The sequence below is a fragment of the Ursus maritimus genome, unplaced genomic scaffold (genome assembly GCF_017311325.1).
Source record: "Ursus maritimus isolate PB19 unplaced genomic scaffold, ASM1731132v1 scaffold_26, whole genome shotgun sequence".
Lineage (NCBI taxonomy): Eukaryota > Metazoa > Chordata > Mammalia > Carnivora > Ursidae > Ursus > Ursus maritimus.
In genome coordinates this window covers 36,849,823-36,867,437 of record NW_024425119.1, presented here as the reverse complement: position 1 = coordinate 36,867,437, position 17,615 = coordinate 36,849,823, and the positions used below count along the sequence as shown (strand labels likewise).

Below are 17,615 nucleotides of genomic sequence, written 5' to 3'. Positions count from 1 at the left end.
AATTAACACATTTCTAAAATATTTTGAACTAAGTGATAATGAAATTATAACTTACTGAATTTGTGGGATACAGCTAAGACAGTACATAGAGGGAAAGTTATAGCATGAAATGTATATATTAGAAAAGCTCTAAGATCAATAATCTAAGCTTCTACCTTAGAAAACTAGAAAAGGAACAATATAAATTCAAAGCAAGCAGAAGAAAAAAAATAAAAATTAAAGTAGAAATCAATGAAATGACAACAGGAAATACACAGAGAAAATCAACGAAACCAAAAACTGGTTGTTTGAAAAGATCAGTAAAATACATAAACCTCTAGCTAGCTTAACGAAGAGAAAGAATGAAAAACGACACAAATTACTAATATCGGAAATGAAAGCTTCTTTCATTGCTACTGAGCCCATGAACATTAAAAGGATAATAAATGTTACAAATAACTCTATGTCACAAATTTGGTATTTATGAAATGAATGGATCAATTCTCTAAAAGACACAATCTGCTAAAACTCACACAAGAAGAATAATCTGAACGGAGCGTATACTACTGAAAAAATTGAACCAATGATGTATGGTTTCACTGGTGAATTCTACCACACATTTAAGGAAGAAATGATACTAATTCTCTATAATCCCTACCAGAAAACAGGAGAGAACATTTCCTAATTCATTACATAAGACCAGCATTACCCTAACACCAAAACCATACAAAGACAGAAAAACTATAGACCAGTAGCTCTCATGAACATAGGTGTAGAAATCCTCAAAAGAGGTACTTCGGTGACTTAGTCGGTTAAGGGTCTGACTCTTGATCTCAGCTCAGGTCTTGATTTCAGGGTCATGAGTACAAGCCCTGCACCGGGCTCTACATCGTGGAGCCCACTTTGAAAAAAAAAAAAAATTGCTCAAGAAAAATATTAGCAAATCCAGTCAAATAACATAAAAAAAACTATATACCAATGAAAAATGAAGGATGCAATGTGTCATTGTGTGCCCCTACCCTGCTGTTCTACCCATGTCCTTTGCTGAGCCACTTAGGTCAAATGTAAGAACACTAAATAAATATCTTAGGCTAAGCTGAAAAAATATGCATATTTATTTAACTTCTTCACTGCAGGTCTGCAAGGCTGATTCAAGATTCCAAAAATTAATTGATGTAATCCACCACATCAACAGGCTAAAGGAGGAAAATCATATGTTCATATCAACAGATGGAAAAGAAAGAACAGATTGGACAAAATCTAGCACCTATATATTACTAAAAACTCAGCAAACAACCCAATTAAAAAACAGTTATTAAATCTGGATACCTTACCAATGATGACATTCAGATGGCAAATAAATAAATGAATAGATGCTCAACATCTTTTGTTATCAGGGAAATACAAGTTGAAACAACACAGATATGAATGCACATCTATTAGAACAGCTACAGTCTAAAACCCTGACAATACTGCATAGTGATGAAGACGTGGGGGAGCAGGAACGCTCACTCATTCATCGCCGGTAAAAAATGCAAAATAGTACAGCCACTCTGAAAACCAGTTTAGTCATGTCATACAATCAAGCAATTATAACCCTAGGTATCTGCCTGAATGAGTTAAAAATCATGTCCATACAAGGGCGCCTGGCTGGCTCCGTCGGTGGAGCATGTGACTCTTGATCTCAGGGTTGTGAGTTCAAGCCCCAGGTTAGACGCAGAGCTTACTTAAAAAAGTATGTCCACACAAAGCTACAAACAAATATTTATAGCAACTTCTTAACTCCCAAAAACCAGAAGCAACCAAAATGTCCTTCGACAGGTAAACAAACTGGTGCATCCATACGATGGAATTACTATTATTTAGCAATAAAAAGAAATGAGCAATCAACCCACAAAAAGACACAGGGAAACTTAAACTCATATTCTTAGTGAAAAAAACCAGTCTGAAAAGACTACATACTGTCTGATTCCAACTATATAACATTCTAGGCAAAGGCAAAACTACAGAGACAGTAAGAAAGTCAGTAGTCGCCAGGCGCACAGAGGTGGGGGAAAGAGGGGAGGCAGTAAAGAGAGATGAACAGATCAGACACAGGGCATTTTCAGGGTGGTAAAACTATTCTGCAGAATACTGTAAAGATGAATACATGACACTATGCATTGTCAAAATCCACACAACTGTATGGCACAAAGAGTGAATCTTCACGTAAACTCTGGATTTTAGCTAATAATAATGTGTAAATATTACTCATCAATCGTAACATACATCACACTAACAGAAGATGTTAATATTAGGGAAACTGTACAAGGAAGAAGGAATACATGGGAACTCTTTGCACTATCTGCTCAACTTTTCTATAAACCTAAAATTGCTCTAAGAAATAGTCAACTGATTTTTTTTTAAACAATAAGGATGAATATTATCACTATTATACAACTATTCCGGGAACATAAGATATTATAATTGGACAAGAGGACAAAATAAGAGGTATAAATGTAGGAAAAAACCCCACAAGTTGAAAAATATAATAGAAGTTATAAGAATTTATGACAGCAACAAAAAAATAAGAACCACAACTAGCAGTAAATTCTACAATTAATGTACGTGAAGAAAACTTCCAAGCTATACAGGGGTAGAAAAGACTGTAATACCATATGCTGATACCTTTATCTTGTAAGGAAAGAAGTAACACTGGAAAAATGTTCACTATCAAAAGATAAACACTACCAAAAAATTCATTAAAGCAATTGCAATGAGGGACACCTGGGTGGCTCAGTTGGTTAAGCGTCTGCCTTTGGCTCAGGTCATGATCCCAGGACCCTGTCCCACATCGGGCTCCTTGCTCAGTGAGGAGCCTGCTTCTCCCTCTGCCTGCTGATCCCCCTGCCTGTGCTCTCTCTCTGACAAATACATAACAAAATAAAATCTTAAAAAAAAAAAATGCAATTACAACGAAAATGCCAACATGCTTTCTTTGGATCTCTAGAAACATTCTAAAGTTCATTTGAAAGGATAAGTATCTGTACGTGTACCAAATCCAATCTATAAATCACTCTTAATTTCAGAATCTAGCATAGTGCCTGGTATAAGTGCTTGAAAAAATGGAGAAACACCCTGAAAAAGAAAAATTAGGAGGGGGATCTTGCCATATCCAACCAGTGGGATAACAAGTAACCCAGAAATAGACAAAGCATACAAGAATTTAATAGATAACAAGGGTGGAAATTCAAACACCTAAGGAAAAGATGAACACCAATATGTTAGCCATTTGGAAAACAATAAAGCTAGATTCATACTTTATACATGAAATTAAATTATAGATGGATCAAAAAGTTAAAAAAATTAAAGTAGTGGAAGGCAACAAAATGTGTATTATGTGATCTAAGAGTTGAGAAGATCTTTCTAAGCATGAAATAAAAACCATTAGCTTTTCTAGTCTGTCCACTAAAATATCTAGAATAACCAACTTAAAAGCAATGGATACTCCCTGGAACCTAGACTAAATACCATTTCCCATTAAAAGACCTCCTTGGAGAAATTTGATTCCATGTGTGCGGCAGGAACATTTTGTCTAACAGAGAGCAAGGAAACTGTCAGAGACATATTAAGATCACTTAACCAAAGGAACTGGGAACCAGCATGAATAGGCCTTACTGGTTAAGACAGGACAATGTGAACATCAAGAAATAATAACTGCAATGGACTAAAATTTTTAAATTCATAAGTTCATTTATAATGATACTAAAAACAAAAACAAACAGAATCCAAACTTCATGGGACACCTTTGAAGAATACAAGTAAATAATGCAATATTTTGAAAACTGGTAAAAAAGAGCTATCATAAATAACCTATCTAGCCTTTTTTCTAGGAACTTATTATTCCTCAGGGAAATCAAAGAGTTGGTAAGAGGGGAACTTGTACATTTTACAACTCTTCATGGAATGATGGATTTAGGTGATGATCCCCAATGGCTGCTGACATCACAAAACAAGAGACAAGATATTACATATCTCCTCACGGAAGTACACAATGCCATTTCTAAAATGCTCTTCATAAAACTCAAACAATTGAAGAGGAGCAGAAGGAGAGAGAATCTGAAGCCGACTCTGCACTGAGCGCAAGCCTGACGCAGAGCTCACAACCATGAGATCACAACCGGAGACTGCCGCTTAACAGACTGAGCCACCCCGGCGCGCCTGTACTCAAACTTTTCTAACCATCCCAGCATTGCGTTAACTGTCCGCTATCTGCCAACTACCTTTTTATAGCACTTATTTATACCATGAATTTGTTTTTGGATGTGCTTCTTTAAAAGCTGAGAATGATCCTTTTTATTTCTAACTCCTCGCACATACACCCTCCTAGAGGGTACTCGGTAAATATTTGCAGAATCAAACTGAATTAGGATTGCAGCATCTAAAAATGGCTTTAAAAAATGACAAGCTCTAGGAAGACTTGCTGAGTCTTATTCAAAAAAGACTTCCAAAGAGGAGGCGCATATCAAATTTTGTAGCAAGATGGGAAATCATGTTGTGCATTTAGGCTCATTAACTCTTCCAGCAACTTTTTTTTCTTGAAATACTATAAGTGCTTCATCTAAAGCAGCTATTCTCAAACTTTTTAGTCAACAAACAGTATTAGCCGACTACCTACTCCATCAGCTTCCATTTGCATGGAAAAACAAAAACAAAATCTAAAAACAGTAAAGAATACAGTTGACATTGGTAAAAAAAGTTTCAAATTAACTTACAACATAAACAAAACAAGATGTTCAAAATAAACAAATCAAAGAAGTAATTGGAGACCACCTAAAGCACTGACTTGTAAACTACCTTTTAACAAAAAGATCTACACTATAATCTAGTACACATATGCTTATACTATATATACATATAAACAATAGTTACCTTTACTAACATAATGGAATCTGATATATTTTATTCATTTTTTTAATTGTAGGAAAAAAAAAAAGACAACAAAACCAGCAAAAACCCACAAGGAGACCTGACAAAATGATTTCATGACGTCACTTCTATGTTGAGATTTAAAGTTTGATGGACACTGCCCAAAGAAACTGTGCATACTATTAACAATCCCTAGTCTACAGTGATAGCCACAATCCCACAACAAACCTGTATATGAAGTTTACAGTAAAGTATATCTGTAGTATATCATTAAAATTATGAATAGCAAATATAATTTTTAAAAGAATATGGTAATTTCTGTTACCATTTAAAGTGAAATGGAACTTTGATATCCAAAAAATGAAGGGCGTTATGTCTATTAAGACAAGTGCCTTAGTCCTAGACCTCTAAAAAGTGACAAAGCGAAGGGTCTTGGCTGAGCACTGTTAAAAGAACGATTTTATTTTAACCAACATTATTTGCAAGTATTTCTTCAAGTGTAAGAAAGCCCTGTTTTAGGAAGTTCAGTTCTACTCACTGTTCATCTTAGTTATTAAATTGTGAAATGATATGGCTTTAAAAATAATTTTCATGGGGTGTCCAACCCAAACTCAAATTTAAGACAAATCAGACTTCCTACCAGATTATTATCTTTAAGTTGCTACAATACAGAAACTCGATAGCTGCCACCAACTTCAAGTCACTTTAAAAAACCTATCTCTAACCAGAGCCAAATATGAAATCAAATGCTTAGTTGATTTTCTTTTATTAACAGCTAATACCGAAACACATTCCCCAATAACCTACCATTAGGCAATGAAGCTCTTTCTACCATTTATACAAATTTCTTAGCTTAGGTGCCACTGGATCTACATAAACATTCCTCTTAACAGGAAGTATTTTTGCTAAAAGACTTCAGTGGTTTCAAAAGAAAATTTTCATAAAAGTATAGATGACAGAAATGTAAATATAAAATCATTCCAGAACAAAGAGCATTTATGTGTATCAAATAAAATTGCCATTTACTTTTTACAAGACTGCCACAGACACATGAAGTTGTGTCCAGGTTTTCTCACTGGATCCCCTTGTTGACTAGATGCACTGAATGGAGAAGGCTGGGAAGTGTTAGGTTGGCTCTGCACTTGCACAGCTGGTGAAGGCGTCATAGGAGTGTTCTGTGAAAAAACACAACCACGCAGTTTGTGAGGTGACACTGAAAGACATTCATATTCCAAAGTATAGGCATAAAGTGATTATAATGACAATTATATGATTATATTGATAGTTATGCACTTCTAACATAAAATTTACATTTGTAGTTAATGATCATTTGTTAAAAATTCTTTAACAAAGCTAATTATTTTTATAAAAATAATTAGGAAGTCAAATTCTTTTACTTCATATGAAGCACAAAGGCAAGATTACATTGTTATTGTTACAGGATATACCTTATTTAGAATTAAGAATTTTTAGATTAATAAAATTAGGCAGAAACACAATTATAGGTTAAAATGAGGAATAAATCTACTATAAATACACCCATTTGATTTACTTACGTACATTCTGCACAAGAACAAATCAATTGCAAATTATTATTTTTTTGCATATTTCATTTTAGATTATTTAATGACTACAGCATAAAACAATCAGAGCAAAAACCAAAGAAAATTTCTGATGTTAAAAATGAAGTAACCATAAGTAGAATGTTGTAAATATTATTTTATAGTAAGCCATTTTAACAACTTTAGTCTTTAAAGGTAAAGTTTAGTTATAGCTTTTGACAGACAATACAAGTAAAAGAATTTTAATTGTACACATAAGTCTTTTAAATATAAGCTATGTTTTCTTCTTCTGTAGCCCATCCTTTTCTCTCTAAAAAATACATAATTATAATATAGCTTAAACCAATTAGAGGCAAAATATTTTCTTTGAACCTTAACTCAGATTTTATTCATAATGTATCACAAAGGGAAAAATAATATTGAATTTCTCATATAGAAATGGTAGCATACCATATTCAAAGGAGTGTTTAATGGCAATAAATTTAAACCCTGGAAATATTAAATATACTTGTTCACTTACAAGGTATTACCGGAACTAGTTGGCAAAACTAGTTAAAAACTGCTATAAACATCAGATTAAAAGCCATAATAATTAGAAACAAAGACAAAACACTATAAGGCTAGAGCATAAAAATGAAAAAAAGGAGCATAAAATGCTGAAAAAAGTCTGGAAATGTGAAGTCATGAGAGTTTTGGAGTTCCAAGTTCTAAGGAAAAAAAATCTACTTTTGGGATGTGATTGAAGTTGTTTCCATAATAGGATCCCACCCTTAAGATTTTACAATATGATCAGTGAGAAAACATATACATGCATATACATGCATGAAAAAACAGGTGTCACAGATAGGATGTGGACTTTCCAGCTTGACACATCAGTATTCAAACTTTCAATTTGCCTTTTAAACTAGTTATGTGACCCTGGGCAACCTATTTAACCTCTGTGATCCTCAGTCTCTTTATCTATAAACTGTGAAGTAATGAAATCTAATGCAAGGAATGGTGGGAAGACTAGAGAATCTATAGATGAAGAGCCTAGTTCTATATTCTCAACAAATGGCAACAGTTACTATTATTATTATGCTAGAAGTCCAAATAGAAAAGTCCAAATAGAGAATGGAAACCATACTTTGGAGGGAAGGTAACAAGTTTGCTTTGGGGACAGTGAGAGATCAACTACAACAAATGTCTATTAATAGAAGTTAATGCTGGAAACCCGGATTTGACAATCATTCACCTGGGAATTCTTACAGCCATAAAAACTGATGCTGAGAAAGCAGACAGAAAAAAAAAAAAAAAGGATCAGAGACAAAAGAATGGAAGGTAACATCAGAGTTAGTCTATTTATCAAAAGAATTACTCAAATTGCTTCCCTGAAATGAAAATATTGCAATAAAAATCTAGGAAAACCTAATAAGGGGGAGTAACCAAGAGGATCAGTTTCAGCCAAATACAAATATTAAAGAATAACAAGCTACAAATATTCCAGAATTTTAATTAAAAGGTAAATTTGCCAGAAGCCTCAAATTCCCTCAGAATGAACCTTCTGGTTCCCTATATTATTATTGTTTAAATTAGGTATTTTATTGAATATCTTGTCATATATTTGTAGATTAAGTTTATTTTTACTTTCATAAGTACTAACAAATCTTTATCCTATTTTTTTTTCCATTGTGGAACTCTTATTTGGTGTCACACAGAAAATTTAAAAAGGAATCACAAGGTATTTTGACCCCAAATGTGAATGAGGGATGCGGCAAGGATGACTGAAATTAATCCAAACTGTTAAATTAAGAATGAATAAAGACACATTAACCAAATGCAACGTGTAAAAACTTGTGGATCTTAATTCGAACGAGTTGTTTAAAAGAAAAAAACACACAAACCAGTTTGTTTTTAAAAGACAACTAGAGAATAATTAACTGGGTGTCAGATAATATTAAACACATTACTATTTCTGTTAGATGTGATTTGGCATTGGAGAGAGAGATACATCTACAGAGTTAAAAGTACTTAACTATTAGAGAAATAGATTCTGAATTATATATTGGCAAAATGAAATAATGTTTGATATTTGTTTTAAAGAACTCCAAGAAAAAAAATGATAGAAAAAAAAAAGAACAGATGAAACTAAAAAGGCAAAATGGTAATAATATTTTAAGCTAGGTGATAGATACATGAAGACTTACTGGCTCTTTTGTATATGAAAAATTTTACAGTAAAAAGTAAACAAATGACAAAAAGAATTAAATAGATCTAAATATATCACTGAAACAGAAAGAAGTAAAGTATTTAAAAAAAAAGATTTTATTTATTTGAGAGCAAGAGAGATAGTGAGAGAGAGCACGTACAGGGGATAGGGAGAGGGAGAAGGAGAAGCAGGCTCCCCGCTGAGCAGGGAGCCCTTAGTGGGGCTTGATCCCAGGACCCTAGGATCATGACCTGAGCCAAAGGCAGATGCTTAACCAACTCAGCCACCCAAACACCCCAAGAATTAAAGTACTTATAGAATATAAACCAAATGAGAAATTCCAAGACTCATATTTCCTTTGACAGTAGGGGTGAATATTTTTAGGTTTCCTCTTGTTATTAAAAAATTATACATTCCTGGGGTGCCTGTGTGGCTCAGTCAGTTAAGCATTCTATTCTTGATTTGGGCTCAAGTCATGTCTCAGGGTCGTGAGATCCAACCCAGCAATGGGCTCTGCACTCATCGCAGAGTCTGCTTAAAAGACTCACTCTCCTTCTCCCTCTGCCCCTCCCCCCATAAAAAAATAAATAAAAATTAATTAATTAATAAAAAGAATTAGGTCTTTTACATGACAGTGCAAAATATATTTCTTTTAGGATGTATAAGTTTACTTTTTCTTAACCTTATTATTTACTATGAATTGCTAGATCATTAGCCATAACCCTAACTCAAGTGTAAATGTAAAAGTAGGTTTCAAAGTCAAAGTTTTTGGAATGATCATTCTTGATGAATATTCTCTATTACCTACTGTATTGAGGAAGAGCTACCTTTTTTATATTACAGGTTCTTTTTCCCCCCAAATCAAAGCCACAAATCCAGCAGTGAGTGACCAGAAAAGTAAAATTACACAAAAGGTGCAAAACAACTAACTATGTGATTTATTCTGCAATGTAAAATTAACTAAAAAAGTTAATGTAGCAGTTTTATTACTTATCTTTTTATTAAAAAAAGAAATTTTAACCTTGATTTCTTCTATCATCTTTTCAAGAGTAAATTATGGCTAAAAATTCTAGATTACAGTGATAATATTTTTTTTTAAAGATTTTATTTATTTATTCGACAGAGATAGAGACAGCCAGCAAGAGAGGGAACACAAGCAGGGGGAGTGGGAGAGGAAGAAGCAGGCTCATAGCGGAGGAGCCTGATGTGGGGCTCGATCCCATAACGCCGGGATCACGCCCTGAGCCGAAGGCAGACGCTTAACCGCTGTGCCACCCAGGCGCCCCAGTGATAATATTTTTTTAAGATTTATTTATTTATTTAAGAGACAGAGAGAGAAACTGCACAAGTGGAGGGAAGAGGTGGAAGGAGAGAGAGAATCCTCAAGCAGACTCCTTGCTGAGCATAGAGCCTTGAGATCATGACCTGAGCTGAAATCAAGAGTCGGATGCTTAACCAACTGAGCCACTCAGAAGTCCCAGAATGATATTTTCTGATACAAGACTTGGGATTTGAGGCTTTTAAACCTTTACGTTCTTAATACGAAACTTTAAAAACCTTAAAAAGATGAAAACTTCAACACTTCAATCTGTGTTAGAAAGATGCAAATTCATAATAGATTCTCAAAATAAATTCTTTTTAGGTAATAATGAAACCCTGTGTTCAATTCTAGCTACAGATTTTGAAAGCCACTTATAAAATGGAACTGACTGAGATAAGTAGGATGATGAAAGACACCCTGACACCTAAGATCTAACTGAAGGAACTGAGAAAGTATATTCTAAAACATAGGCAAGTAAGGAGAGATACTCTGAAGTAGTTGTAAAGAATAAAAATTAGATTTACTCTAAATGTGATATAAAAGTGATTATGCTTATGGAACAGAATTAAGACAATTATAGAAATCACTGGAAAAGAGGTCTTTGTGAGTGTGGGAAAGTAACTTCAATTCTTAAAAATGAGAGTTTGGAACAAGATAATATCTGAGATTCTTTCTGCTCTAACATTACCTCATGTTCTTAAACTACAAGTTTTTTTACTCTTACGAAGTATAAACCTAGATAATCAATACCTACCAAGAATGGCTTATAAGGACACATTGAAATGCAAAGAGTAATGTCTTTCTTAGTTTTTACAATGTGCTACTACTCTACAAATCTAAGCAGTAGTACTGTTAAAATATTGAAATGATAATTCCCGTGGCTCTTGCTAAAATGATCTTGGCTATGACTAAATGCTGCCCCCTTGAGGCTACAGACTGCTTTCTGATGGGTTGAATAACTTCAAGCTCTTTACCAAAGAAAGGAAGGGACCAGGAAGATACCAAAATTCAGTGTCACACAAAATATCAGCAATGATTCCTACGTGAAAGACATGGAACTGAGGAAACACAAATATGAAACACCTTAAATAAATACATCCTTAAGTAAACTATTTTTATATATAAGAATTTAGTATGTCTTTAGATCATGGGATTAACAGCTATTCTGTTCAACATGTGTTTTACATGCTCCTGAAAAAGGCAAATCTTTAGGTAAATATTTATAATTATTTTTATTTTTTATGTGCCAATCTAGTTTTATGCCTCCAGAAGATACCAATTCATGAATAGTTATCCTATAGCTTGCAATTACAAGATTGAAATAGGTACAATTTCTTTTGGATTTATATGAACTATCCAGCTAAATACTACTTAAACACAAAATCTGTGGTTATATCATTTACTTTCATAGATCTTTCTCCTTTTCTGTTGCTAGTTTTTTTCTGTAATGAAATTAATATAGCTGATTAATGGGAGTGAAAGGGAACAAAACTGAGAAAAGAAACATGAAATAACAATGGTAGTAGGAAGGATTACCTGTTGGCCATTCTCAGCAGGGACACTTCCCTGCAGTCTTTCCAGCCCTGAACATTCTGAAAGTCTGAAAGTCCTTCCTTGGGGTCCAGGAGCCTCCTTAACATCCCCAGACCCCTTGAAACAATGGTAGAAATAACAAGGTTTGGCTGAAAAATCACATTTAAATCCTCTATTTCATCTACCCCTTTAAGGTACCAATTCAATAGTGAATAAAATGGTGTCAAACTAAGGTCTTTATAAAAGAAATCTGAAGAATCTGGGCAACAATGGAAATGGTTTTCTATTAGGAGGCTATTAAGAAGGCCAACAGCTGACCCTTCAAAGGAAATTTATGATCCCATCTTGAACAGTTAGTCTTTTTTAGCCTTTATAGGTATTTTATTCCCATATATGAAGGTCAAATACAGCTGTACTATTATTGAGTGCCTAACTATATAGCAGTCACCATGCTAAGTGTTACACATAAGAATCCCAGTTTTTAATTCTTACACTCATAGACACCATGCATGCTCTTTTTCCTTGCAAAGTTTTAAATTTCTACATGCCAACCAAACACTAATTTTAAAAATAAAGAATGTAGCCATTTAAAATAAACTATATTCTTCGGGAGAATATATATAAACGAAAACATTTTTCATATTAGGAATAAAATGTAGTAATTTTATGCTCGAATTAGACACATATATGTCCAATGTGTAAATAAAAAAGTTTTAGCATTAGTGTCCTAAAATTATAATTTAATGCTACTCACATTCTGTAATGTAATAGTTCAAATAACCAATATGTTATATATAAAAGGGCTTTCTAGAACTTTTCAACGAAATCTTTTAAAATAGTGGAGAAATGGGTTAAGAGTACGAATCTTTATTTCAGACACACCCCCCAGTGGTTCAGTCTTAGAACCACTTCACATTAGTTGGTGACCGTGGGTGAGTTATTTTGCTGCTTGGAGCTTCATCTCTAAAACAGTAATAACAACTTTTACCTCACAGAGTTACTTTAAGGATTAAATGAGAAAATGCTTTAGTACCAAGTTCCTAACACAAGTCCTAGTCTTAACAAGTATTATTGTTGGTTCCTTGTTACTTAAGTATCATCACTGAATATAATCACACTGGAAGATTAAGGACAACAAAAAAATGAGGGTTGATAATTCCACAGTAATGGAGTTTTTCTCTCATTTGGCTTAATCTATTATAACTATTTAGGATTATAAGAAAATCTGAGAAGAAAAACAGAGTCAGGAACATAATTAAGATGAATTGAGAAATTATAAATGTAGGAAAAATATAAAAATCAACTTACTGAATGCTTACTTTTTGCCAGACACTGTAATACTTTAAATTTTTTTACTGTGTTTAACAAATGAAAAACTCAACTTGTAGCAGTTTGAGTAAAATTGCTTTAGTATTTTTCGCTAAAACTCAGTACTAATTATTGCTCTGTACACATCACCTAAAGAATACTCAACCTATTTAGGTACCTTGCAATAAAAATAAATCCAAGCAATACAGTACTAGCATATGAATTAAAATCTCATTTTGCCCCCTGACAGCACTGTCCAGTGTTATCCACTCACATGAAAAAAGTTGAACATCAGTGGATGAACTGTTCTGAAGCAAGGGATTCTTTGTTCTTTCATCTTTCATTTTGCTGCCCCCTCCACCCCCAGATTTGGTACTAATGCCAACAATGACCATAGATCTGCTGTAAACACCAAAAGCACAGAGAAGAAACCCAAGTCAGAAGAGTTCTAGCAGAGCTGGCAATAGTCACAGAAAGTTCTGGCTATGTAGTATTTAGGGAAGAGAATGAAAGAAAAAGTCATCCAGGAAATACGGTTAAATACAACTGTTAAGCAAATCCCTAGTTTCAGTGGAAACAGCATACAAGATGGACCTTAAAAATCTTTACAGGCAGAATGAACCCTCAATTCAGTAGCGCTAATCCTAGAAAACATTTTTATTTACTACAGGGTACAAAAGAGATTGGATAGATTATTAAAGAGGGGATAACAGAAACATGACAGTAGGGTAAAGGAGTAAGAAACACAAAAGCAAGAATATCAGAATAGATGAAAGAACTGAAATTATAATACTTTTTAAAGAATAAAGGCAACTAAGTCAATATATAAATATAACAAGAAAACACCTGCTAAAGTACTTATGGGATTCATCTTTTTTACAAAAGAATGGTGAAAAGAGCCACAAAAACATACTCATGTCAAAATCAAATATAGAACCACCCTTTTGAAGTGCTCTTAGTGTATCCGCTCCCCCAAGGAGACCAAGGAGACTAACTTACATTTAAAAAATTCTCCAAAAGATGCCAGATTAGCAAGTGCTCCTCTATCTTGGGTCTACAAAATTACTAATTTGGGTCTATAACAAAATTTAAAAGATTCTTTAAGCAACATGCTCAAGTTAACAATTGAGAACTGTTTAAAATTACAAAGAACACCGAAAAAGAGGAGCAGGGGAGCCTGAGTACATTGATGAGCTGCCACAATTACCTTTTCAAGATGAGACAGAGAACAAGAGGGCACATTCCCCTACAATCCTATTTACAAGTGAGAAATTTTCAAGAGAAAGGTTGATAGTAGAACGACTTACCTGTGGGACCACATTCTGTACGTACGGTGGTGGATGCTGCTGCTTTTGCTGAACAGCACTTTCTATTGCTACTTTAGCTACAGTGCTTGGATCTGCTCCTGCTGGCACGGCAACCATTGTTGCACTGCAGCCAGCATTGTTGGGGTCACTGATTGTAACAATTCTAACTCCTACTTTATTTGGAATTCCTGTGACTGTTTCCCTATCGTTATCCTCTGCCGGCCTCTTTACAGTTTTGCATTCTGCTGTGCCATTTGTAGACCGAACGTCAGATGATAGGGCAGGAGAATGGGACACTCTTGATCCTGAGTGGGGAACTGCTATGATTTGATGCCCCTGTATAACAGAGGTTGTAGAATGTGGTGAGACAACTACACTTGGGCGTTGCTGAGGCACGTCTGAATTCAAACTTGAAGCTAGAGGTCCATTAGGCAAGTCAGTACCACTAAACTGCTGTGTTGCCACATTAGGAGCCTCCTGTATACTGCTCACAGATGGTGAACCACCCAAAGTTAATATAGGTCCATTAGAAATTCTTTCTAGTTGATCACCTTTGGCAGTATCTTGCTGAGTGGCATCTAAAGTCCCTTGTGGTTCCATCGGAGATATCTCACCATTTCCTACATGATTGGAAGTTTTGTGATTTGGAATGTTTTTGCTTAAATGAGAACCATCTCCCTTATCAAAATCACAGATTCCATTAACTAGAGGTTTTTTCAAATCACTTTTGATATCCGGCATATCCATTTGTTCTGAGTTCTGTTTTCCAGATGTTCCATTCTCACCTAATTCTAATGATGGCCCATTACTGATTAGTGAGCACTGATTAGCCTCACTTTGAATTTTCCCTGAGTTTGAAGGAGGTAGACTTGAGTCACTGTACTTTCTCCCATTTAAAAGACTTCCCACCTGCATTTCATTTTCCTTTGCATCCCCATTGCTGGTGTTCGTGGTTCCTCGTCGGCAGGATGGGTTCTCCATGACTTCAATTTTACGTTCATGAACATGTAAACCTGTTGCTTCTTTTGCTTCCTCCTCCTTTTGGCAAATTATCTTATCACCTTTGAATGGGGGAGTAGCAGTAGTACAGGATGATTGTCCAGCTGGAGATGTCTGAGTGGCTGGAAGCGTTTGCACCTGAAGTCCAACTCCTGCCTGCGTCCCACTCATGGTAATTCCTGCTGGNNCAATGAGCTGAGTTGCATTTCCCTGACTGACAGTTGCAGTTGCAAAACTTGTATTTGGCACAACTGTTATGGTTACCTGGTTGCCAGAAGTCCCTTGGAAAATGGTTGCTGGGCTGTTCGAAATCAGTGGGCCTGGCAATATTTGTAAGTTCGAGATGGGCACAGTTTGCACTCCCCCTGTGGGTGGCATTGCACTTTGGACCAACTGAACATTTTGCTGCCCAACCAATAGCTGCTGAGCTGAAGATTGCCCCTGCACTCCAAAACCTGCTGCTTGGTTATTGGCTACCTGGTATACCACCTGAGGGCTAGGAGCTCTTGCATTATTAGGAGGAGGAATCTGTGGAGCTGGGAGAATTAGCTTACCACCTGGTGTCGAAGGACCACGCTTTGGAAGCAGCAGCTGTTTTATCAGACTTGACTCACCAGAAGCAGGCTGACCAACGCCTGCATTCGCCTGCTGTGGCTGAACTTGCATCTGTACTTGTTGGGGCTGCTGAACCTGTACTTGTACCTGTTGTGGTGAGGGTGCTGGTGAATGCTGCTGCTGTTGCTGCCTTTTCACAGATAGCATCTGACTGACAGTAGGAGGTGGTCCCTGTGACTGAGGGGTGGAAGAAGATGACATGGCAGTGGGGACTTGGTTATTAGTAGCTGGGACAGGTGATGGTGAGGAAGATGGAGTTATGTTTGGTTGCCCAGTTAGCTGAACTGTCTGACCAGCTGGAAGAGCTGCTGGATTAGCAAGAACAATTTGGTGAATGGCTGGTGCATAAGTTTGACCTTGTTGAGCTGGCTGGCTTACAATCACTACACTTTGTTGGGTTGGCTGCTGTGGTTGCTGAATGGGCTGTTGTACCACTGTTGATGAAACTTGCTGAGAAGGGAGAGGTTTTGGTGCAATGTTCTGAAATCCTACCCTTGAGGGTTGTGGACTTGGGACACCAGCAATGGTAACCATTTGTCCCGTAGCTACCTGAAAATTCTGCACGGACGTTGCTGAGACAATATTGGATGCAGAAGTTGTCACATACTGTGAAGGTGCTATGATAACAGTGTCTTGCGGCTGACTACCAGCTGATGTCTGTTGAGATGAAGTTTGCACAGGTTGGGGTGATGTGGTGATTAACTGTTGACCCTGTGAAACTGTAGAAGTACATGCTGGTATGTTCTGTACTCTGCCAAATATATGACTCTGGGGGACAGCTTGCTGAATTACTGTAACAGGAGTGCCGGAAGGTATCTGTCCTGGTACCACTGTGTGTAATGGAGACTGTTGTGGAATTACAGATGGATGATGAAGCAATGTCTGGGAATTTACAACTGTAACAGGTTGTGGCCCTGTACTGTGATTCTGAACCACAGAACTCTGAGCAGCTCCTCCTCCCACAGCAATGCTAACAGGAACTGCTGTCTGGGATATAGAATTCTGGATTACTGTAGCCTTAACAACTTCACACGGAATTGGAGCTTTATTTTGAATGACAGTCACTGGAGCATTTTGCTGCTGGTGGGTATGAACTGCAGGATTTGGTGGAATTCTTGAAACAGTCTGTGCCACAGTATGAACGCCTTGTACTGGAAAAGACATTTGTGTTGCAGTCAAATTTGAAGATTGGTTGGTAACAGAAGTCCTCTGAAAATGGTTTCCTACAGTTTGTGGTCCATGAGGGATTCCTGAAAATGGGAGGGAAAAGTCAAAATTCATAATGAAATTACTGAAAAGCTGTGTGTAGGCATTGTATTAGTTAATACAAGAAAAAATTGTTTTAAGAAATTAAAATCAAACAACTTTGCATCATGTGAATATGATAGAAGTAACAGAATAAGCAAAATAGTAATACCTAAAACTCAAAAATTAATACCTGCAGGTGAAGGACTTGGAGATACATCAGGGACAGAATCAACACGAACAACAGGAGTAGAAACTGGTTGCTGCTGATAGTACATCTGAATGGGAAGTGGTATAGCCCTCCGTTTTACTCCTACTACGTGAATATGTGCCTGCCCGTTGCTACTGGAATCCTCCACTCTCTTCACTGTATGATTTGGAAAGACCGTTCTGTAAAGTACACACATACTTAGTTTTCTTAAGTAGCACACGAGCAAAAAAACAGACTTCTAACAATGTTTACATGAACAGCAGTAGTATATTTACTACTACTAATATACGAACCAGTATGATTCATATAGTTATATTCTGCAAGGGTGGGAAGCAAAGAAAAAATATGAAAGATCAGTTCTCCAATTCTTAAAATCATTATTTATTAACATTGTTGGGTTTTAAATACTTCTATACCCTATATAATTAACAAAATCCCT

General features: G+C 35.8%; 1 protein-coding gene across 1 annotated transcript in view; it reads right to left on the bottom strand.

Moving 5' to 3' along the window:
* Positions 1-17,615, bottom strand: part of ARID2 (AT-rich interaction domain 2) — a 160,077-nt gene that overhangs the window by 29,071 nt on the left and 113,391 nt on the right. The window contains exons 14-16 of the mRNA XM_040642361.1: positions 17,159-17,355; positions 14,107-16,970; positions 5,914-6,062 (exon numbers count right to left, since the gene is read on the bottom strand). Of these exons, the coding sequence (XP_040498295.1) occupies positions 5,914-6,062; positions 14,107-16,970; positions 17,159-17,355 (3,210 nt within the window). The remainder of the gene's footprint in view (positions 1-5,913; positions 6,063-14,106; positions 16,971-17,158; positions 17,356-17,615) is intronic.